Here is a 17,939-nt window from a genome sequence, read left to right as displayed (position 1 = left end):
TTTCCATAAGGATTTTTTTTTGACAAGACCAATGCTTATCTGTATTTTTACTTTCTCTAGAGCAGCATATTGTGTTCGTTTCGTCTTTTCGTTTTGTCGTGTTTTTGTCTCGTTTCATCTGTTGTGCTGAATTATTTTGGGTTCAATATTTTTTTGTGTTGTCATCATTTGTGGGTTTTTTTTATGATTCTATTCTGTTTTGGAAAACTATTGTGTTTGTTTCGTCTTTTCGTTTTGTTGTGTTTTTGTTTTGTTTCAACCGTTGTGCTGGATTTTTTTGGGATCAATATTTCTGTGTCGCCATCATTTGTGGGATTTTTTCGTTCGCTTAATACATTTTTCTTTGTTTTTCTTTGTTTGGTGACCGTATTCCTGTTACGGAATATTTTGTGGTGTGTACATCCTTGTTGACAACAGAAATTTTTTGCTTAATTTTGTGTGTTTTTTTTTTTGTCTTTTTTGGGTATTTTTATTTATTTATTTTTATTTTTTAGTTTTTCTTCAACAGAAAAAGTTCTTAGCAATGGCGTATGTCCAAAAACTTGCATCAAGTCATGCACTCCCATTGCACAAATCTTTTAAAGATAACAGCATACAACTTGTTTTACATGCGATTATACTGTATATTGGAATTCCTTTTAAAACTAAGTTGTAGTTCTATAGTTTGGCAAACTTCTCGATGTGGCGCGGCCTGCTCACTGCGCTCGGGGGACGGGCAGGTGCCGGGACGCCGCCGGCCGGGAGCTGGTGGAGGGCAACTTCCAGAAGCTGGAGGGGGAGCGGGTGCCTCGCTCCGGAGACGTGGTGTTCCTGCTGGAGGGGAAGGCGTGCAACAGGGACGTGCGCGCCCGGCGGAACCTGGACGTGCTTCTGGCGGCCGTGGGCAAGGAGCTGGCAGCCGCGGGGCTCGTCGACAACCGGTGAGGTCTCCGCGTGTTTTATCCTCGTTTCAAGGTATATATTATTTTTGTACTTTCAGGACACAGTTGTGTCAGATTAATTGAACGTCAATATAATTTTTCACAGGAATACCAAAGAAAATTTAATATAACCGTCGCTTAGTAAAAAAATTCTGCCTTACTGACATCGTTTATTGACGTCCTGGTTCAGTTGAGCGAGGAATTCACTCCGATCATTTGTTTTTTTTGGGTCCCAAATCTTCTTAACAAATATTTACTGTGTTTATTTGAATGATTCTTGCAATCAGGAAGATTGATAGAAAACAATTTTATGGCCATACGCTATTGTTAGTTTTCAATATATGTCAGAGAAATTACGAAAATGGACCAAAAATATGAACATACATACACACAGAAAAATATACTAAAATCTGCTGATATCAAATGTTAAATTAATAAACAGCACAAAGAATGTTTTTGAAGGAATTTGAAAAAAAATTTCACGGCATAGATTAAGACAGTGGGCTGGCAATGACGAGACAGGTACAAACGGAAAATAAGAGACAACAACATGGACAACATAGAGGTAAACAGACGATCTCATTGAGTTTTGTCATGGTGTTATCCAAGGTGGTTGCTTTTTTGACAAATGATTTATGCACTAAAGTCCTACAGTCATAAAACTGTTTTTTTTCTTCTAATTGCCGCTTGCTTTTTAAAAAAAGTCATGCAAATCACTTTAGTGATAGAAAGTGGCACCAGAAAAACTGTTAGTAAATATAGTAAATATATAAAAAATAAGATGTTAGTATGTATGATTTCGATAAACTCCGACACAGTTTGGCCAATCGCCACGAAAGTTGGAACATCACAGTGTTTTTTCATGGATAAGGCTTTTATGCTACCCATTTTTTTAATCTCACCGCTAGATGGCGCTGTAGCACGTCGACTTCTAAACTGTTCAACCGATCGCCATGAAAATTTGTGTACATATGTATTGGAACTAGGGATGGGGCGAATCCTGATTTCCTCGAATCCGAATCCTAACTCAAATCCTAGACTGGATTTGCCGAATCTCGAAGCCAAACCCGAATCTTTAAACAGATGATATCCACATATATAATGTAAGTGAGATGTATTCAGCTTGCACTAAAAGTCCCTTGACTTTATTACATGTAGTTTGGTACATTTCTGGTGTAAGTGTATATAAAGACAAAAAATTTTTCTTGAGAAAATTCTTTTTTAGTACAGATTAGAGGTTAGGATTTTTTCTATAAATAACTAGAGGTCTGCGAGCCTAAGAATTTTACTTCGAACCGAGCTCGAGCTTTTGTGGTACAGTTACACTTTTGGGAAATTATTTTTATCTTAAACTTAGTATAATGTTTGAATAAAGTATTAAAATGAAGTGGGCTTATTAATTTTGGGTAACTATTTACAGAGTGTGTTTACATTTTGCACTGCTAGAAAAAAAAATAACATTTTTTTTCCATTGAACCTTACCTGTTTCCATTGGTTCATTAGTAACTGATATCATCCAATTAACATATCCAAGAATATGTTTGTGTAAATGTAACATCTTTGGAAACATTTCATCCTTGTCCTTACTGAGCTTCAACAAACTTAGCACCAAAAATCATGTTGTTTGAAAAGTACATTCACATTGTTTCAATATTTCCACTTTTCAGCACAATAATTCTGAGAGAGTTTGTCACAGAGTATTAAATTCTGTTCTTTAATCCATCATGCAGAACAATAATTTGTTCAGCATGTTCACGAGTTAAATTAGCTTTACGATTGGAGATAGTGTTTCCAGCAGAAGAGAAGCATCTCTCGCTGGCAACCTGCTTGGCTGGAATGCTTTAGTAAAATTGCTTAACCTCAAAATTAGTGTCATAAATATCTGTAACTGGTCATTAAAAGTTTAATCAATTGAAAGTAATAAAAATAAAAGCATTTTACTTAATTCAATTTACACTTGCAAAAAAAACATACACACAATAAACCTACATGGAAATTAAAGTCTTTTTCAATATCCTGAAGTCTGAAATATGTTTACTCATGTCATCAAATGTAGATCTGTACTGAAGAAGCCGATTTTGCCAATATTTAGTTGAATCGGCATTTCTGCCGACTTCCGATACAGTACGCTTGTTAATTTTCGGCCGATATTACTGAAAAACGAAAGAGACTGCCATAACCTAAAAATCCACGAGTACCATTTTCACATTTCGTAGTAGTACTGCGTTCTTTCAGATAGCATTATTTCTTAGCAACATGTGCCAACCGTACATATCAAAGTTTAACATCCTTTTATTTTTTCAACAATGTTCTTTAATTTAATATGTCATAAATAAATAATACATTACTATCACGGTAAATATACATCTCGGTTGTTACGGTAACTATAGTGCAAATATGGTAGCTATCATGCTTCTGTAGTAATTATGGTATTATACAAAGAATCTTTAGTTCTTTGGAGTCGTCCATTAATTATGTGATGTTTTTTTTAGCAAATTTTTAAACCCCCCTCCCCCCTAGTGATTTGTGGTGAGGTTTCAGACTAAACCCCCCCCCCCCCCCCCCCAATAAATCACGTGTATTTTTTTGGTACAAAATATTTTTTAAAAATTTAAGAATATTTTCTTTAAATATAGGTATAATCTAATTTAATTCTGGAAATTTAAGCACAGTGATAAAAATGTCCACACACACATTAAGGTTGCAGGTTTATTCTCACTGGCATAAAAATAATAAAGGAAAGGCTTATATGTGATTTAAGCATGTATTCGGCGCCAAAATCACAGTCTTACTGGCGACTGGCAAGCCGAGCCGGGTGGTTCATGTTGCGGCGGGCGGGGATATTGTTGCCTGGCTACGACGAGTCAAGGTCACGCGTTGCTTTTCGGTTTAGTAGAAATCGCGCGAAAAAATAAATACACGTGATATCTCTCTACACCCCCCCCTCCCCCCTCCCCCCTTGTGATATTTCGTGATTTTTCCCGACAAACCGCCCCCCCCCCCCCCATACCCCCCCTTTAGAGCCTCACGTGATTAATGGATGATCCCTTTTTATGGTAATTATCTTAAAATAACTATTGGGTTTGTACTGTAGTTATGGTACATCATCCATATTTCTTCGTATGTTGTTGTTCATTGGTCTTTTCTTCATATTTACTAGAGGTGTAAAAGTAACGAAAAAAAGTGTACCCGTATGTATTCGTTACTACAACAATCAGTACTCGTTACTATCGTATCGTTACTCGTTACTTCTGATACCGCATAACATGCAACGAATCGAGTCGTATTGCGTACGCGTACAGTATGACGTCGCGTAAATAATAATAAATAGAATATATACAATTAACAATATTTGATAATTAACAGTTTTTGTTAACCAAGAAACAATTAAATCTCATTAGAGCGGCTTTATTATATTCTCTCTTTTAAGATAATAAAAAAAAACGTGAAAATTCGCGATAATAAAAAACAAAAACATACCTACATATTTATAATTTGTAAAAAAATATTTTCTTACGTTGTTTCTGTTCCAATCTTAAACTTTGTCTACACACACAATACCTTTAATAAACAGTAAAAAAACTTTGATGACAAATTTCCAAATTATACTTTACTTAATAAACAAACATCGTTCTTTGTAACGTAAATTCATCGAATATGCGCGCGCATGCGTGAAACATACGAAAAATGCGAGTAACGAAATGCAGCCGTGTGTAACGTTTCGTTACTCGTATATAGACGGCGCACCCGTTACTCAGTAACGAATACATACGGTTTGCTACAGCTCTAATATTTACGTGTGCCATTATTTGAGACAGGAAGTTTCAGAAAAAATTTTAACGGACTTTATATTACACATTTAATGACGTAAATGATGAGACCTCGGGCAGTTTAAACGTTTTATACGGAAAAACCTACCATGCGGGACCTCGTAAGCGAGTTTTACTGTATTTTTTTCCCGTAAATAGTAAAAAACTGAATCCTTTGACGAATCCTATATCAGACCCGCCGAAGCTTCGAATCCCTAGGATTCGGCGGATTCGGCGGATATTGGATTTGGTCGCCCCATCCCTAATTGGAACATAGAAAATATTTTTGCGATATCCTATTTGCTATAACTCGCCACTAATTATGGACAATAAAATGACGACAGCACGGACAGAAATTGTTCAACCTTTAAATATCAGACAGCACAAGAATTGCCTTGAAGGAACTTAGTCATGAAAAATAAAATAACAACACAGACTAACACAGTGAGCTAACAACGACGAGACAGGTTAAATGCAGGCAGCCAACAAACTTGGACAAAGCAGCAAACATAAACACAACGATGAAGATAAACTAGTACTATAGACAACAGTTGCGACGTTTTGGGAACTGATATCTGTTCCTGTCATGAGGCACACACAGACCTGATATTGGACACTGTAAAACTGTGGGTTTACATATGTTAGAGCTTCTCTCCTTGCACAGCCAATGGCAGGCGAGGGCTATCCTGATTGGTCACACACAAAAGGTGTGATATTATTGGTTGATGTATTGCTGTGAGGGTTGTTGGTTAGCAACTGAGTTCTGTAGTAAATTGGTTTCCTTTTTAATTAAAGGAATCCATATATTTTTTAATTCAATGCTTTGTTTACTAATAATATTGCTATTACTGACAATAAATGCAGATTCCTTAAGTTTCCTTTTAATTGGTTGTTCTTCCTGTATGAGTGGTGCAGCATTGTCCCAGAGTATTCTATGGCTATTGCCCCAGGCATGTTCGGCAAGTCTAGATTTTTGAGTTTCACTCTTCTTTATGTTGTTTTTGTGCTCCTTAATGCATGTTGAAAGGGCCCTGCCAGTTTCTCGTATGTTCATGAAACCACATTCACAGGGGATCTGATATACACACAGTTCTGACATTGAAAGTTATCTTTGGCTGGTTTTACATTAGCAATCATGCTTTTGCAAAACTGCAATAACGTATGTCCAAAAAACTGCATTGAATCAAAATTCCCCATTGCATGAATCATTTAAAAGAACGAATACAGTTATCATACCGCCTTACTAGCATTGTGCACATCCCTAATCTAGGCAGACCCCTTAAACGGTTGTGAGTTTTCGAAGTGAAATTATAAGCAGGTAAGGTAAGTCAAAGCAATGAAATAATGGAAAATGCAATGCCATGAGTGCTGTGCTTGATGGTGATGGAGGAGGGAGAACATTGAGCACCCCACTCCTCAATCTTGGGCAAGTGTTAGTGAAGCAAAGCTACAGTTACATTTTTGGTTACACTGGAAAAGACAGAGTTTTTTTTTTAAAATTTCATTAATGCCAATTAATGACAATTTGTGACAATTGTGACAGTTTGTTTAAACATTTGTGATAGGGTTAGCGTGTCAATTTTTTTTAGTTTTATCATTCAAGTGAATTATTGTAGTGAAAATTTGCACTTCTAACTGATGTGGAGGGGGGCCTTGCACTATTATCTTTTATTGAGTAAAAAGCTAGTTCGTCGTTGCGGTGTGACCGTATCCACTGGCTGTGTGTTGCAGATACGGGCTGGTCGTGTTTGGAGGGGAGGGAGTGTACGACCAGCCTCGCAGCGTCGTCGTCGGCAACAAAGTCTTTGCCACCCTGGAGCAGTTTGGACAGTACTTCGACAACATCCCAGTCGGTGAGAGTGTAACATGAACACAGTGTTCGTCAGTGTGTTAAGATGTTCTTGTTCACTCCTTTGCACGCTGTTATGAACATATCTGTACTGGCTGGAACTCTTCACTTTGAGATCTCAGAACCAGAAGCAATTTGTGGTAATCTTAAGTAAATGTTCTTCTAGATTTGAGTGGTTAACAATTACTAATGCCTAGGCTCGGGGTATGGAAAGTGGCCTGCTCGAAATGAATTTCCCATGGGGAAAGCCATGTCTGAACTGAACATCCAATATAGCGCCACCATCATCGCTGCTTCGGTCTGGAGAGCAAGACATTCAAATGCACTCAGACCCCAAACAACCAGCATATTGCAGTTTGTGTAAATGAGGCCCTTGCCTTCGTACCTGAATATTCACATTGAAATTTTTCCCTCGGCTCAGTTACTAGTTAGGTTGAGATCCCACACTTAAAAATTTACCGTTTGGTTTTTCTTTCATTTAATTTGTGTGTGGTCTGTTTAAACTGTTCAGATAGCCTGTTTACTTTCTGCCTACATATTTCTATGATTGACTTTTCACACACATTTTGCTGCAAGCCCAGAACATCACAAACAAACATACGTATCAGATCATAAGCAACAAATGCATAGACCGGTGGTCTTCAACCAGTAGGCTTCAGGCTACTTGTGGCCCAACAGGTGATGTTTTGCGGCCCATAGATAAAATTTCATTGAGCATTATTTTTTTCACGTCTTTCACAAGTACAAGGTGGACTACGTATAAAAGTGATGACTGCTCTCTGTCTATTGGAGGCATTTTTGTAAATAATGCAATAAATGTTGACAAATTTTTTAATTCTTCAAAAGAGCAAAATAATATAAAATGAGAATTAGTTTTTTCATCCTTAACATTAATTTTAGTATCAAGTTATTCATAGTACCCTTATTCCTTTAAATTTTGATATAAATTATAAACTTTTACCTGTTTACTTCAGAAGAGTATGGGATATACTTTTATGAATATAGCAGACCTAAAGAAAATGATGTATATATTTGTTTTATTAATATGTCAGTATTTTAATTTATGTTTCTTTTGTTATCTTGTGAAATAAGTTCTGGATTTACCTGCATATGTCCTTTATGTATTTACCTTTATGTCAATTTTTAGTTTAAAAGAGTGTAGTGCTATTCTTATGTGAAATAATATATTTGGGTAAAAAGATCCATATAATTGCGGTGTCTCTAGAGTGTGTGTGTGTAATAACTCTGATGTGTTGGTTTTTTAATAAGTATGTTACAATATCTGAGCAATGGGAGATGAGCACTTTGAATGGTACCATTCTGGTCGCTTTGCCCGGTCGCCGGCCAGCCGCAGCCAATGCCAGCAAGTGATGTGACTTGTTGGGCTGGCATTCGGCTGGAGGAGGGAGAATTTAAAAATAAACCAGCCAGTTCGTGTGTGTGCATTCTGTAAGTGCGTGTGGCCATGTAGCGGTGTTGATGGGTCTCCCTTCCTCATACTGGTGATTAATTGTCTGTTAACTGGCACAATCTCCACGCGTCTATTTAGGAAGATTTTTTTATGATGCAACTGTGACCCTAACACACTTGTTTTTTTTTCCCCATGAGATTCCTCAGCTTTCTAATGCAACATTCCATGACAGAACTTTAACAATCGCCGTTGCTTTGAAAGCCGCACTTCTAAGCCCGGCTTTTTATGTTCTTCAGCTCCCGCACAAATTTCTCGCTGACTGTAACATGTGTGCAATTTTTGTAAAAGAAACTGACAAGAAATGGTAGCTTGCTGCTTTTCTTTTCTGGAAAAGGACTGGTTTTAAAAAAAATACAATAGTCAGGGAAGTGATACACGGGTATCTTTCGTTATTAGGAGGGGTCGTAAAGCAGTAGGGGCGAGAGGGAGGCCCAGAAAGCTGACAAAAAGGACAGAGGGTAAAAACTGCTGTATTTCTTACGCACCGATAAGCTGAGACACGGAACAAAAACTTCACTTGTATGTTACTGTAGACAGACGTATGGTGAGACTCATATTTGAAGGCGACCCTTACGGCAAAAAAGTTGAATTTTTATGACCCAAATTATAGGTGCAACCCATATGAAGGGGCGACTGTTCTGCGGGTTAATATAGTACAAACAAATTATTCTTAAAGAATTAATTTGTAATTTTTATAGTGATATTGTGTGTATCAAACAGTGCAACCTGCAGCACATTCTGCTGAGAAAACAATTCACTCTTGATTTAAAAAAAAAAGGTGAAGACAACTGGCAAAGAGAAAACAAAGCCACTCCATTCTGTTTTCACCAATCTCTTCTTTCTTGGGCCCGTACCACCCTTGTGAGTGTGAGACCAACGCCTCTGGTCCGCTCTGTGCACTAACCACGTGTGTTCTGACATCCAGGGATGGGCAGCAACGACACCTTTGGAGCCATCCGCTATGCAGCACGGCTGATGTTCCGCCCAGGGGTGTCCAAGACGTTCGTGCTCTTGCCGTGCTCCAACTGCGACTCCGCCAACATGACGGTGAGCTCTGTGCCGAACGATGCTAGAAAAAGGAAAAATCTTAGGTTTTTTTTTTATTCTTGATTCATGTAAACTAGATTAGGCATTGCATCTACAGTGTGTGCCAAACATCTTGCTAGGTGGACTCCATATTCAATACAAACATGTTGCCCTGAATGGATGGGCAAAACCAAATAGTAGGCAGTGCTCCACCAGACTTAATAGTTAAAATTGTCACGGCCCAATTGTCATTCAGCTGTACTAAAAACATCAGTCATTTTAATGATGTTGGTATGGGTACATACTACAGCATGCTAAGCATTATGTGTTCACTAAATTTAAATAGTATAGACTAGAAGAAAAATGAAAGTGATTTTTTTTTACCGATATGGGGGCTCCAACAACACTATACCCTTCCCACTACTTCCACTTACATCTCATGATCCTCTTCACTTAGGTATATTGTAAGCTTTCAAGAAATATGAGCCTCAGTTTATATGTGGATGTAAAACAAATGTATATTCATCTGTTATTTTGTCCCGTATAGGTAATTTGAAAGTAAAAATAAAGTTATTTTTTAAAAAAAATACCAATGAAGAAAAATTATTATCTTGTTAATGTTGAAAATAAAACTGCAAAAATAAGATACTGGTTTTTGAAAAGTATTAAATCTATAATATAAAAATGAATCGCAAAATGTGTTGGTAAGCGCATAACTCAACAACGCCTGGACCAATTTGGCCAATTTTTTTTTTAAATGTTCGTTGAAGTTCAAAGATGGTTTTTACGGCGAGAAAAATTCGAATAATTGCCGGAAAAACCCTAAAAACAACCCTTTTCTTTTTCCCATACAAACGTTTTCTAACTAAAACGAGCACTCATTGTTGTTTAAACAATGTAGGTATGTTCCTAACGTCAAAGAGTCAATTTGCACTTTATTACCTCTGTACAAAGTTAAATCATATCTATCAAAACAGTGTGCGTTGGAGCACAGATAAACAAAAAAAAAACCTGAAATCGAATAGTTCAATTTCGTCGGCTTCGCGATATTATTTCATTTGTTTTACTTTAAAATGCATCAGTTTTCAAGTCATTACATCAGTCAAACAAAACCAGCATTACCAAAAGTATTTCATAAGTTTAAGTTTTTATTATTTCATTTCCCTATTTTAAATACGGCTTGAAGGATTTGACTCCAAGTCATATCAAATTAAAAAAAAGTTGAAACAACAACAAACTGTCAATGTCAGTGTTTTTTTTTTCTTGGATTTTAGGTTACCTACCCTAATGAGTTTGCTATTGTCAACTTATACACAAAACAAATTATTATCTATATAGTGTTTTGTGCAGTGTTTATTTACCTATGATCGTTAATTATTGCATGTGACAAAATAATCTATAATATAGATATGCCTCCCATTAGACGAATCAATTTAGGTAGAAGAACCCGAAATGCTACAAACCAAGCTAATTACCGATCTAATCATGCACTACAATGAAAATAAAAATTATTATGTTTCACATGATTAACAATAAAGAGATTGCTTATTTTATTTTATTTATCTTTTTATTTATATGTTTTATTTAATTATATTTCTTATTCACAACACCCTATCACCAGGGTGACGTTTCTGTTCAGGAGAATTTTTTGCCCCGACTATAAAATATGTAGGAACAAAAAAATGTCACATTACAAATCATTTTGACAGGACTTTATTGCAATTTAATTAGGCAGTACGAAGTCTGCCGGGTCAGCTAGTATTTTATAACTTTGAGTATATGGTTCTGTGTGTGTTACGAAGGTTATTAGTTAGGAAGATGGTGGTGTGCATGTTGGGAGGATTGTGGAGAAGAGGTGAAGGGGAGGTGGTGTGTGTGTGTAGGTTGAAATGAATGTTTTAGGTGTAGATGTGCGTGTTGATGTAAATGTGGTGGTAGATTTGTGTATGTATGTTTAGGTGGTTGTCTGTCAGTATGTGTATATAATATATATATATATATATATATCTTTATAGTTTATATATATCCTTGTATATATCTATATATATCTATCTCTATATATATCTATCTATATATCTATATATAGGTGTTTGTATGTGTGTTGTGGTGTGTATATATATATATATATATATATATATATCTTCATATATATATATACACACACACCACAACACATATACAAACACCTACACCACAACACTTTGTGCTACAGAGAGGTTATTAGGCAGGCTGGTTGAGTCAATTACATCTTTAATGCCTCTTTTTAAGGCATAAAAGTTATATTTAGGAAATGTTTTACAGATTGAACAAATCTGATTTTATATAAAAATGGCACAAAATTAATTTTTATTTTATTTTTATGTTTGAATAATACATACTTTATTCTTGGTAAAAAAAGTTTTGAACTAATACTGTAATGATTGTCATGAAGGCTAGTGTTGTTTTGTTTGGGAATCAAAAATGTTAATTATTATGTACATACCTGTATTGAGTTTGAATGTTTCATTGGTGACTTGTGAAGTACTGAGGATTCATTTCCGCTTGCAGTTGGACTACACGGTGCTTCACCAAGTTCTTCTCGAGAGTGATATAACCCTCCATATAATAATGAGCGGTATTTTCAAGCTGGACAAGGCCAAGTTCAACAAGGCATTCTACGGTAAGTCAATGTTCGTCTCGAGAGTTTCATGGTATCTCTCGTGTGATGATCGGGTTATGCGTGCATATTAGGCCTGAGCGTATATGCAAATTTTCAGTATACAGTAGAATCCCGCTGATGCGACCCCTTACGGTTTCCGGTAAAACGGACTTATAAACTGAATGGTCGCAATAGAGTATTCGGGGTGTCGACGCATTGTCGGATACATACACGTGAATGCCGCTCGGGCAGTGTCTAGCCGAGCTCGGCGCGTCCACTATCGCACGAAAAGCCGTCTCAGCTGTCATGTTATCTTACCCGCCCGCACGAAAAGCCGCTGTGGTAGCTTCTGCGAGAGCGTAAGAAACTCGTCCGGCCAGGCTGGCGGTAGCGGCGGCTTGACGTCATACGTGACGTGACGCTTACCTCTCCATCCCCTGCTAATTCTTCAAGGCTCCTCCCTCCCAGGACAAACAATGTAAAAACACCTTGAAACTGTCAGCATCCTCCTCCCCTCCCACACCGCGTGCGTCAAAAGCCAGGTTGTATAGTCCATTCTCGGTAAAATAAATATTTTTATGGGCTTATACGACTGTCCTTCGCCGTTAATAAATACTTTATAAGTTTAAGTTATTATGATGCAATTTGTTTATTAGTCACACAGCAGTTTCTGCTGAAAATCACTAATACCTCGAATTTTATTGAATAGAAAAATTTAGCAGGGCCGTAAATATATTTATTTTACTGCAAAGTTACTTTTCCATCTCCAATCGAACGTGTTTTTTTTCTTTTTTTTACGCTGTGAAGGGACGTGGAAAAGATAATTGCTTGAGCTGTCAAAATAAACATCGCTGACGACAAGGGCGGAAGCGCATCCTGTCGGTCTGTCGCTTTGATTATCTACTCCAAAAACATGTCACAGCATTTCAGGATAGCATTGTTCTTATATCTTTCGTTTATAGCCGAATGTTTTCTACCTGATCCACACAAGTTCCTTCGCCACGTTTTGAACGAAAATAACCACCAGCCGGCTAGCATACCCGAACTCGCGTGACGCGAATTCACTTGGCGCGAGTATTTATCGAAACCCATTGTTCGGGGTATGCGAGTCCGAGGTGTATAGCATAATTCCACATTTTTTTTTTGTTTATCTGTGCATGTGCGGAGTCAGCGATGTTATAGAAAATAGCCGCGAACCAAACACCTGGCGACGTCGTTAACACAGTGAACACAGATTTGTGTGGCCAGTGACACCTGAGATGCAGCTGGCAAGATCACACTAACCAGTCGCAAGACAAAGGCACGGGACCGGGACGGCAATAGACGCACGCGTAGATGCTATCAGGTAGCGTGGACAGTCTAGAGGGGTGGTATCTATTTTTAGCCGTCTTTTGTATGCCTGCCTGTTTACAGTACAGTGCTCGCCAAGATAAACGTGAACTCATAGCGCCCAACAAAGTGTAACAGACTTGTTTTTCAGCCGATTTTACTCAAATTTTCAACTTTCTCTGCTCAAATTTTTCACGGTTTCTCAAAAAACGGTTGTATAAACGGAATGGACGCATCAGAGGGGGGTCGCAACGGCGGGATTCTACTGTAATTTATTTTCATTTTTTATTCGAGCCCAAACACCAACACTTTGAAAAAATGAATATTTTTTGCTTATGAATACTTGACATAGCGTACTTCATGAATTTGTCATATACCAACGTTAACTGCTGAGATGAAGTCATTTGTGCAATAAAAATACCTTTTTTTTTTTATGTTCATTGGGACTTCATAATAAAAAAAATAATTATGTTTTAAACTTACAAGTATTAAAATATATTTTTGCTACTGTCTTGCTAAACAGAATGGAACAAATCGCGTAAATAATTCAGTACACGGAATATTTGTTATTATCAACAGCCTTGGACTACACCACCACAAAACACCAACCCTACATTGAGATGGGCATTAAAAGAAGTAAATGTCATAGTGTCAATGTTATGTAAATTGATAGTCGCAATCGAACTACCACCATGTGTTACTGTAGCAGGTTATTTTCTATTTATTTTTGTGACAATACAGACGTTGTGTCTCAAAAATAAATATAAAAAAAAGTAAATAATGGTTTAAAATTCCAGATGGAATTCGCCAAAATTGTGTTTATAATATTGCTGAACTAAGGGACGGTGTGCACAACTTTTGACTGAGACGGCCGAGTGGAGCTTTGTGCAAGATTCGTTTGTGCTGCGGAGCTAGCGTCCTGCGGGCCTACACCAGGGTATTATTGGTAGAGTTAGGAGTTTTCCGCGATTCCGCGATCGCGGAATATTTCGCAGAATTGCAAGAGTCCCGCATAATCGCAGAATCATCGCAGAATCACCAATTTTGCTGTACCTTTTTTGTCCATTTTGAGTGCAGTAATAATGTGTGCAAGGGTTATGTTCTCCCAAATAATATCTTAATTATTATGGGCAGAGTGAATAATTTCCAAACATTGTATAAAACATATGTTTTCATATAATTAATGCTGCAATGGCGTTAAAAAATTCAAGTTTGAATTACCAAAATATCACATACGGCAAAATAAATTTTGTTTGCAGAGAATCCAAAGATAAGATTATAAGAAGAGTACCACATTGAGCGAGTGATCCTACCGGCGTTTATGAAACGACTGTAGTCACAGTCGATGGAAATATGTGCGCATCAATCGACTAATCAATCGATACAAGGCTTCGAATACGAAAGAATGACCTTATGGCCGTTGGCGCGTGTTGTAGGCCACACGGCATATTAAAAAATATAAATATATAGATATATCGTGATCCACTAAAGTAAATGAAAATGTCTTTGAGTAAATACGTTTTTAAAGAAGCCAGAGGGGGTAAAACAGCTATTCAAAATTGTTTTTGTTAGCTCGTTGTAAAAACTGGCTTCTTTAGGCTGTATATACATGTTTCAAACGTGATAAACTATTTTTGATAAATTGCAGAACTTTACATTTATTATCACAGAATTTCTTGTTTTCTATCGCAGAATTTGTGTTTCATTATCGCAGAATTTTGGCCTTTGGTGTGCAGAAAACGCCTAACCCTAATTATTGGCAGCGACGACTCTGCTGCTTCTGCCACTGCCACGGTGACGTCACGACCTAGAGTTACTCCCTGCTCGTGTTCACCAATCCTGCCCACCTCAGTCATCCTCACACACTATCAGCAAACCCCGGTCATTCCGATACCCCTGCACCCCATCTCCACCAAAGGCAGCAGGCGTCACAATTTCAAGATAATGGCTGCCACTCACTGGTTCGGTTAACTGTCATCTTTGTCCTTCGAGCTGCTAGTGCACATAGCTTATTGTTTATCAAATTTTAGTCTAAAATTATGTTTTACAAGAAAGTGACTATGTAACAGGCTGGCTTGTTGCCAGAAAGAACAGACATTGTTGCACTTTCTATGAAATTAGATGTTATACAACTATATGAATTGGGCCAGCAGTGTTCCGTCTTTTCACTGTGTACATTTTGCACTAAGTGCACAAGAGTATCATGGCAATACTCACAGCCTCCCTAGAAATTTACCTGGAGAAGAAAAAACAGTGTAAAAAGCAACCTTTCATGTTTTTTCAACCAGTAGATACAGCAACCACTTCAACCCACTGATCGTGATCTGATCGTGAAGATGGGTGGAATGACTAAATGATTTCCTGGCATGTTATACTATTCTAAATTTTTCTTTGCAAGAGATATTGTTTTGAAATTTGCAAACATGGGTTTTAAGGTTTTAATTTCTGCAGTGTTGTGAGTTAACATTTTGCCTGCCATGACTTTTTTGAACATGCAAAACTCTTATCAAAAGACACATAATTGTTTATGCTTGATTCTTCCACATTGTGGTGGCGTTATTCACGTAGTACCTATACATAGTACTTAATCGCCATATGGATTAAAGAAAAGAATATAATAATTCTTACTCCAATTGCAGTACGAAGAAAGTTTTTTCCCCTCCATTGTCCAACCGTCCCTAGGAATGTCAGGGAAAACAGCCGCTTGTCATGTGCTCTTTCTCTCTTCGTGTTCTTACTTCTCTCATGCTAGCTCTGGACAACGTCACCGGACTAATCTATTTACAACTTTCACGCTTGCTTTATTCAAGCTGTGCTGCGACTTTTCAACTCGCCACGCTGCCTGGCAAGTAAACGAACTGACCGTAAAGTCTCTGCTATCGCTGTGTGTGGTTTTGACAAAGTTAAATTCACTCTCACTGCACTAGCTGGGAAATGTCGCAATCCAGTATTGGGTCTTAGTGGCCAAAGCTTTTCAGAGGTTCTCTTTACCTTGTTCCACATAGTCGGGGTTCCGTGGTGCTATACAGTTGCCATCCTCGCAATCCTCCGTCCCACACCGTGCATCTGCTCTGCGCCACAGCCAGTTTCTCACTCTTTCTCGTGTCTCTTCTCATTCCGTCCACGCCAGCCAATCACAAGCAGCACTGTCGCGAGTGGCGTCACTTTCCTCGACGCCCGCGCTCCCAAGTTGCATGAAACAACAAACTCGTAAACATAAAATGTATAACTTAAACTTAAAAGTAAACTTACAATAAACCAAAATATAAAATAATGAATTTTGATCAAATTACATAAAACAAATACAGTAGAATCCCGCCGATGCGACCCCCCTTTGATGCGTCCATTACGTTTATACGACAGTTTTTTGAGAAACCGTGAAAAATGATATTGTAAGAGTATTAAACCACTCTCATGGTCTATAGTTTGCAGAAGACTCAAAAATATATAGAAAAATAACTTATTTATATGGCTGTGTTTTACTCCAAAAGATTTAAGTTTAAATTTGAGTTAAATCGGCTGAAAAACAAGTCTGTTACACTTTGTTGGGCGCTATGTGTTCACGTTTATCTTGACGAGCGCTGTACTGTAAGCAGGCAGGCATACAAAAGACGGCTAAAAATAGATACCACCCCACTAGACAGTCCACGCTAGCCAATACCAGTACAACGTATTAGGTGCTTCAAGTGTGAAGAGGGCGAGACCTGACAGCCAATATATTTGTGTGAGGGGGAGACAGATATAAAAGAGAGCCAGCCCTTCAGGAAGAGGAAGTGGTCAAGGTCGACATTTACCGTCACACTCTCGCTAGCTAACGATGCTGCTGGTCGCCAGCCTCACACTAATGCGCACACACACACACACACACACGCACGCACGCACGCACGCACGCACGCACGCTCGCTTCTCAGTCACAAAGTTGTGTTCAAGGCTGACCGAGATTGCCAGAGCCTGAAAAGTTTGGTCAATTATCCACCCGAGCCCGAAGTCAAATTTCGCCTGCCCAAGTCGGCAAACACATTTACTTTGCTACGTTCCATCATCAGCCAGTGAATAAAATACAAGTGTCTGTGTCGCCAGACAGTGGCGACTGGCGAGTAGATGCGTGCGCAGCCAGCAGTTCCCCTCTCCTTCCCCTCACTTAACCGTTCACACGTGTTTTTTTTTTTCTTTTTTTTTTACGCTGTGAAGTGACGTGGAAAAGATAATTGCTTGAGCTGTCAAAATAAACATCGCTGACGGCAAGGGCGGGAGCACATCCTGTGGGTCTGTCGCTGTGATTATCTACTACAAAAACATGTCACAGCATTTCAGGATAGCATTGTTCTTATATCTTTCGTTGATAGGCGAATGTTTTCTACCTGATCTACACAAGTTCCTTCGCCATGTTTTGAACGAAAATAACCACCAGCCGGCTAGCATAGCCGAACTCGCGTGACGTGAATTCACTTAGCGTGAGTATTTATCGGAACCCATTGTTCGGGGTATGCGAGTCAGAGGTGTAATATGAATATAAAAGTTGTCTTTTTTACACCATAGACTATTTGAATATGAGGAGAGTTTTTTTTTTAATGTTTTTGGATATATTTGGGCTGGGGGGGGGGGGGTAAAAATTGGCCTGAATTCTCTATTGCGACCATTCCGTTTATAAGTCCGTTTTTCCGGAAACCGTGAGGGGTTGCATCAATGGGATTCTACTGTATCTTAAATAATAAACTACATTAAAGAAACTTAACTAGGGAATAAACTTGTGTTAATTGAACAGCCAAAAATATTTAGAACCAAAAACCTGTCCGTTGATTGTGGGCATCAATATTTGTAACCTACCTAGGTATTTTAATGACAAATTGGTAGCCACAAGATCTAGATCTAAGAAAGTGTGCCTAGTGCAAACCTG

General features: G+C 38.0%; 1 protein-coding gene across 2 annotated transcripts in view; it reads left to right on the top strand.

Moving 5' to 3' along the window:
* LOC134540049 (uncharacterized) overlaps positions 1–17,939 on the top strand; it is a 212,193-nt gene that overhangs the window by 189,784 nt on the left and 4,470 nt on the right. For both annotated transcript variants that reach the window (XM_063382494.1, XM_063382493.1), the window contains 4 exons: positions 720–920; positions 6,461–6,582; positions 8,975–9,096; positions 11,623–11,734. In XM_063382494.1, coding sequence (XP_063238564.1) covers positions 720–920; positions 6,461–6,582; positions 8,975–9,096; positions 11,623–11,734 — 557 coding nt within the window. The remainder of the gene's footprint in view (positions 1–719; positions 921–6,460; positions 6,583–8,974; positions 9,097–11,622; positions 11,735–17,939) is intronic.

This window comes from Bacillus rossius, chromosome 16, assembly GCF_032445375.1.
Source record: "Bacillus rossius redtenbacheri isolate Brsri chromosome 16, Brsri_v3, whole genome shotgun sequence".
Classification (NCBI taxonomy): domain Eukaryota; kingdom Metazoa; phylum Arthropoda; class Insecta; order Phasmatodea; family Bacillidae; genus Bacillus; species Bacillus rossius.
Note: the sequence above shows the minus strand (reverse complement) of the source record. Positions and strands in the feature narration are given on the sequence as shown.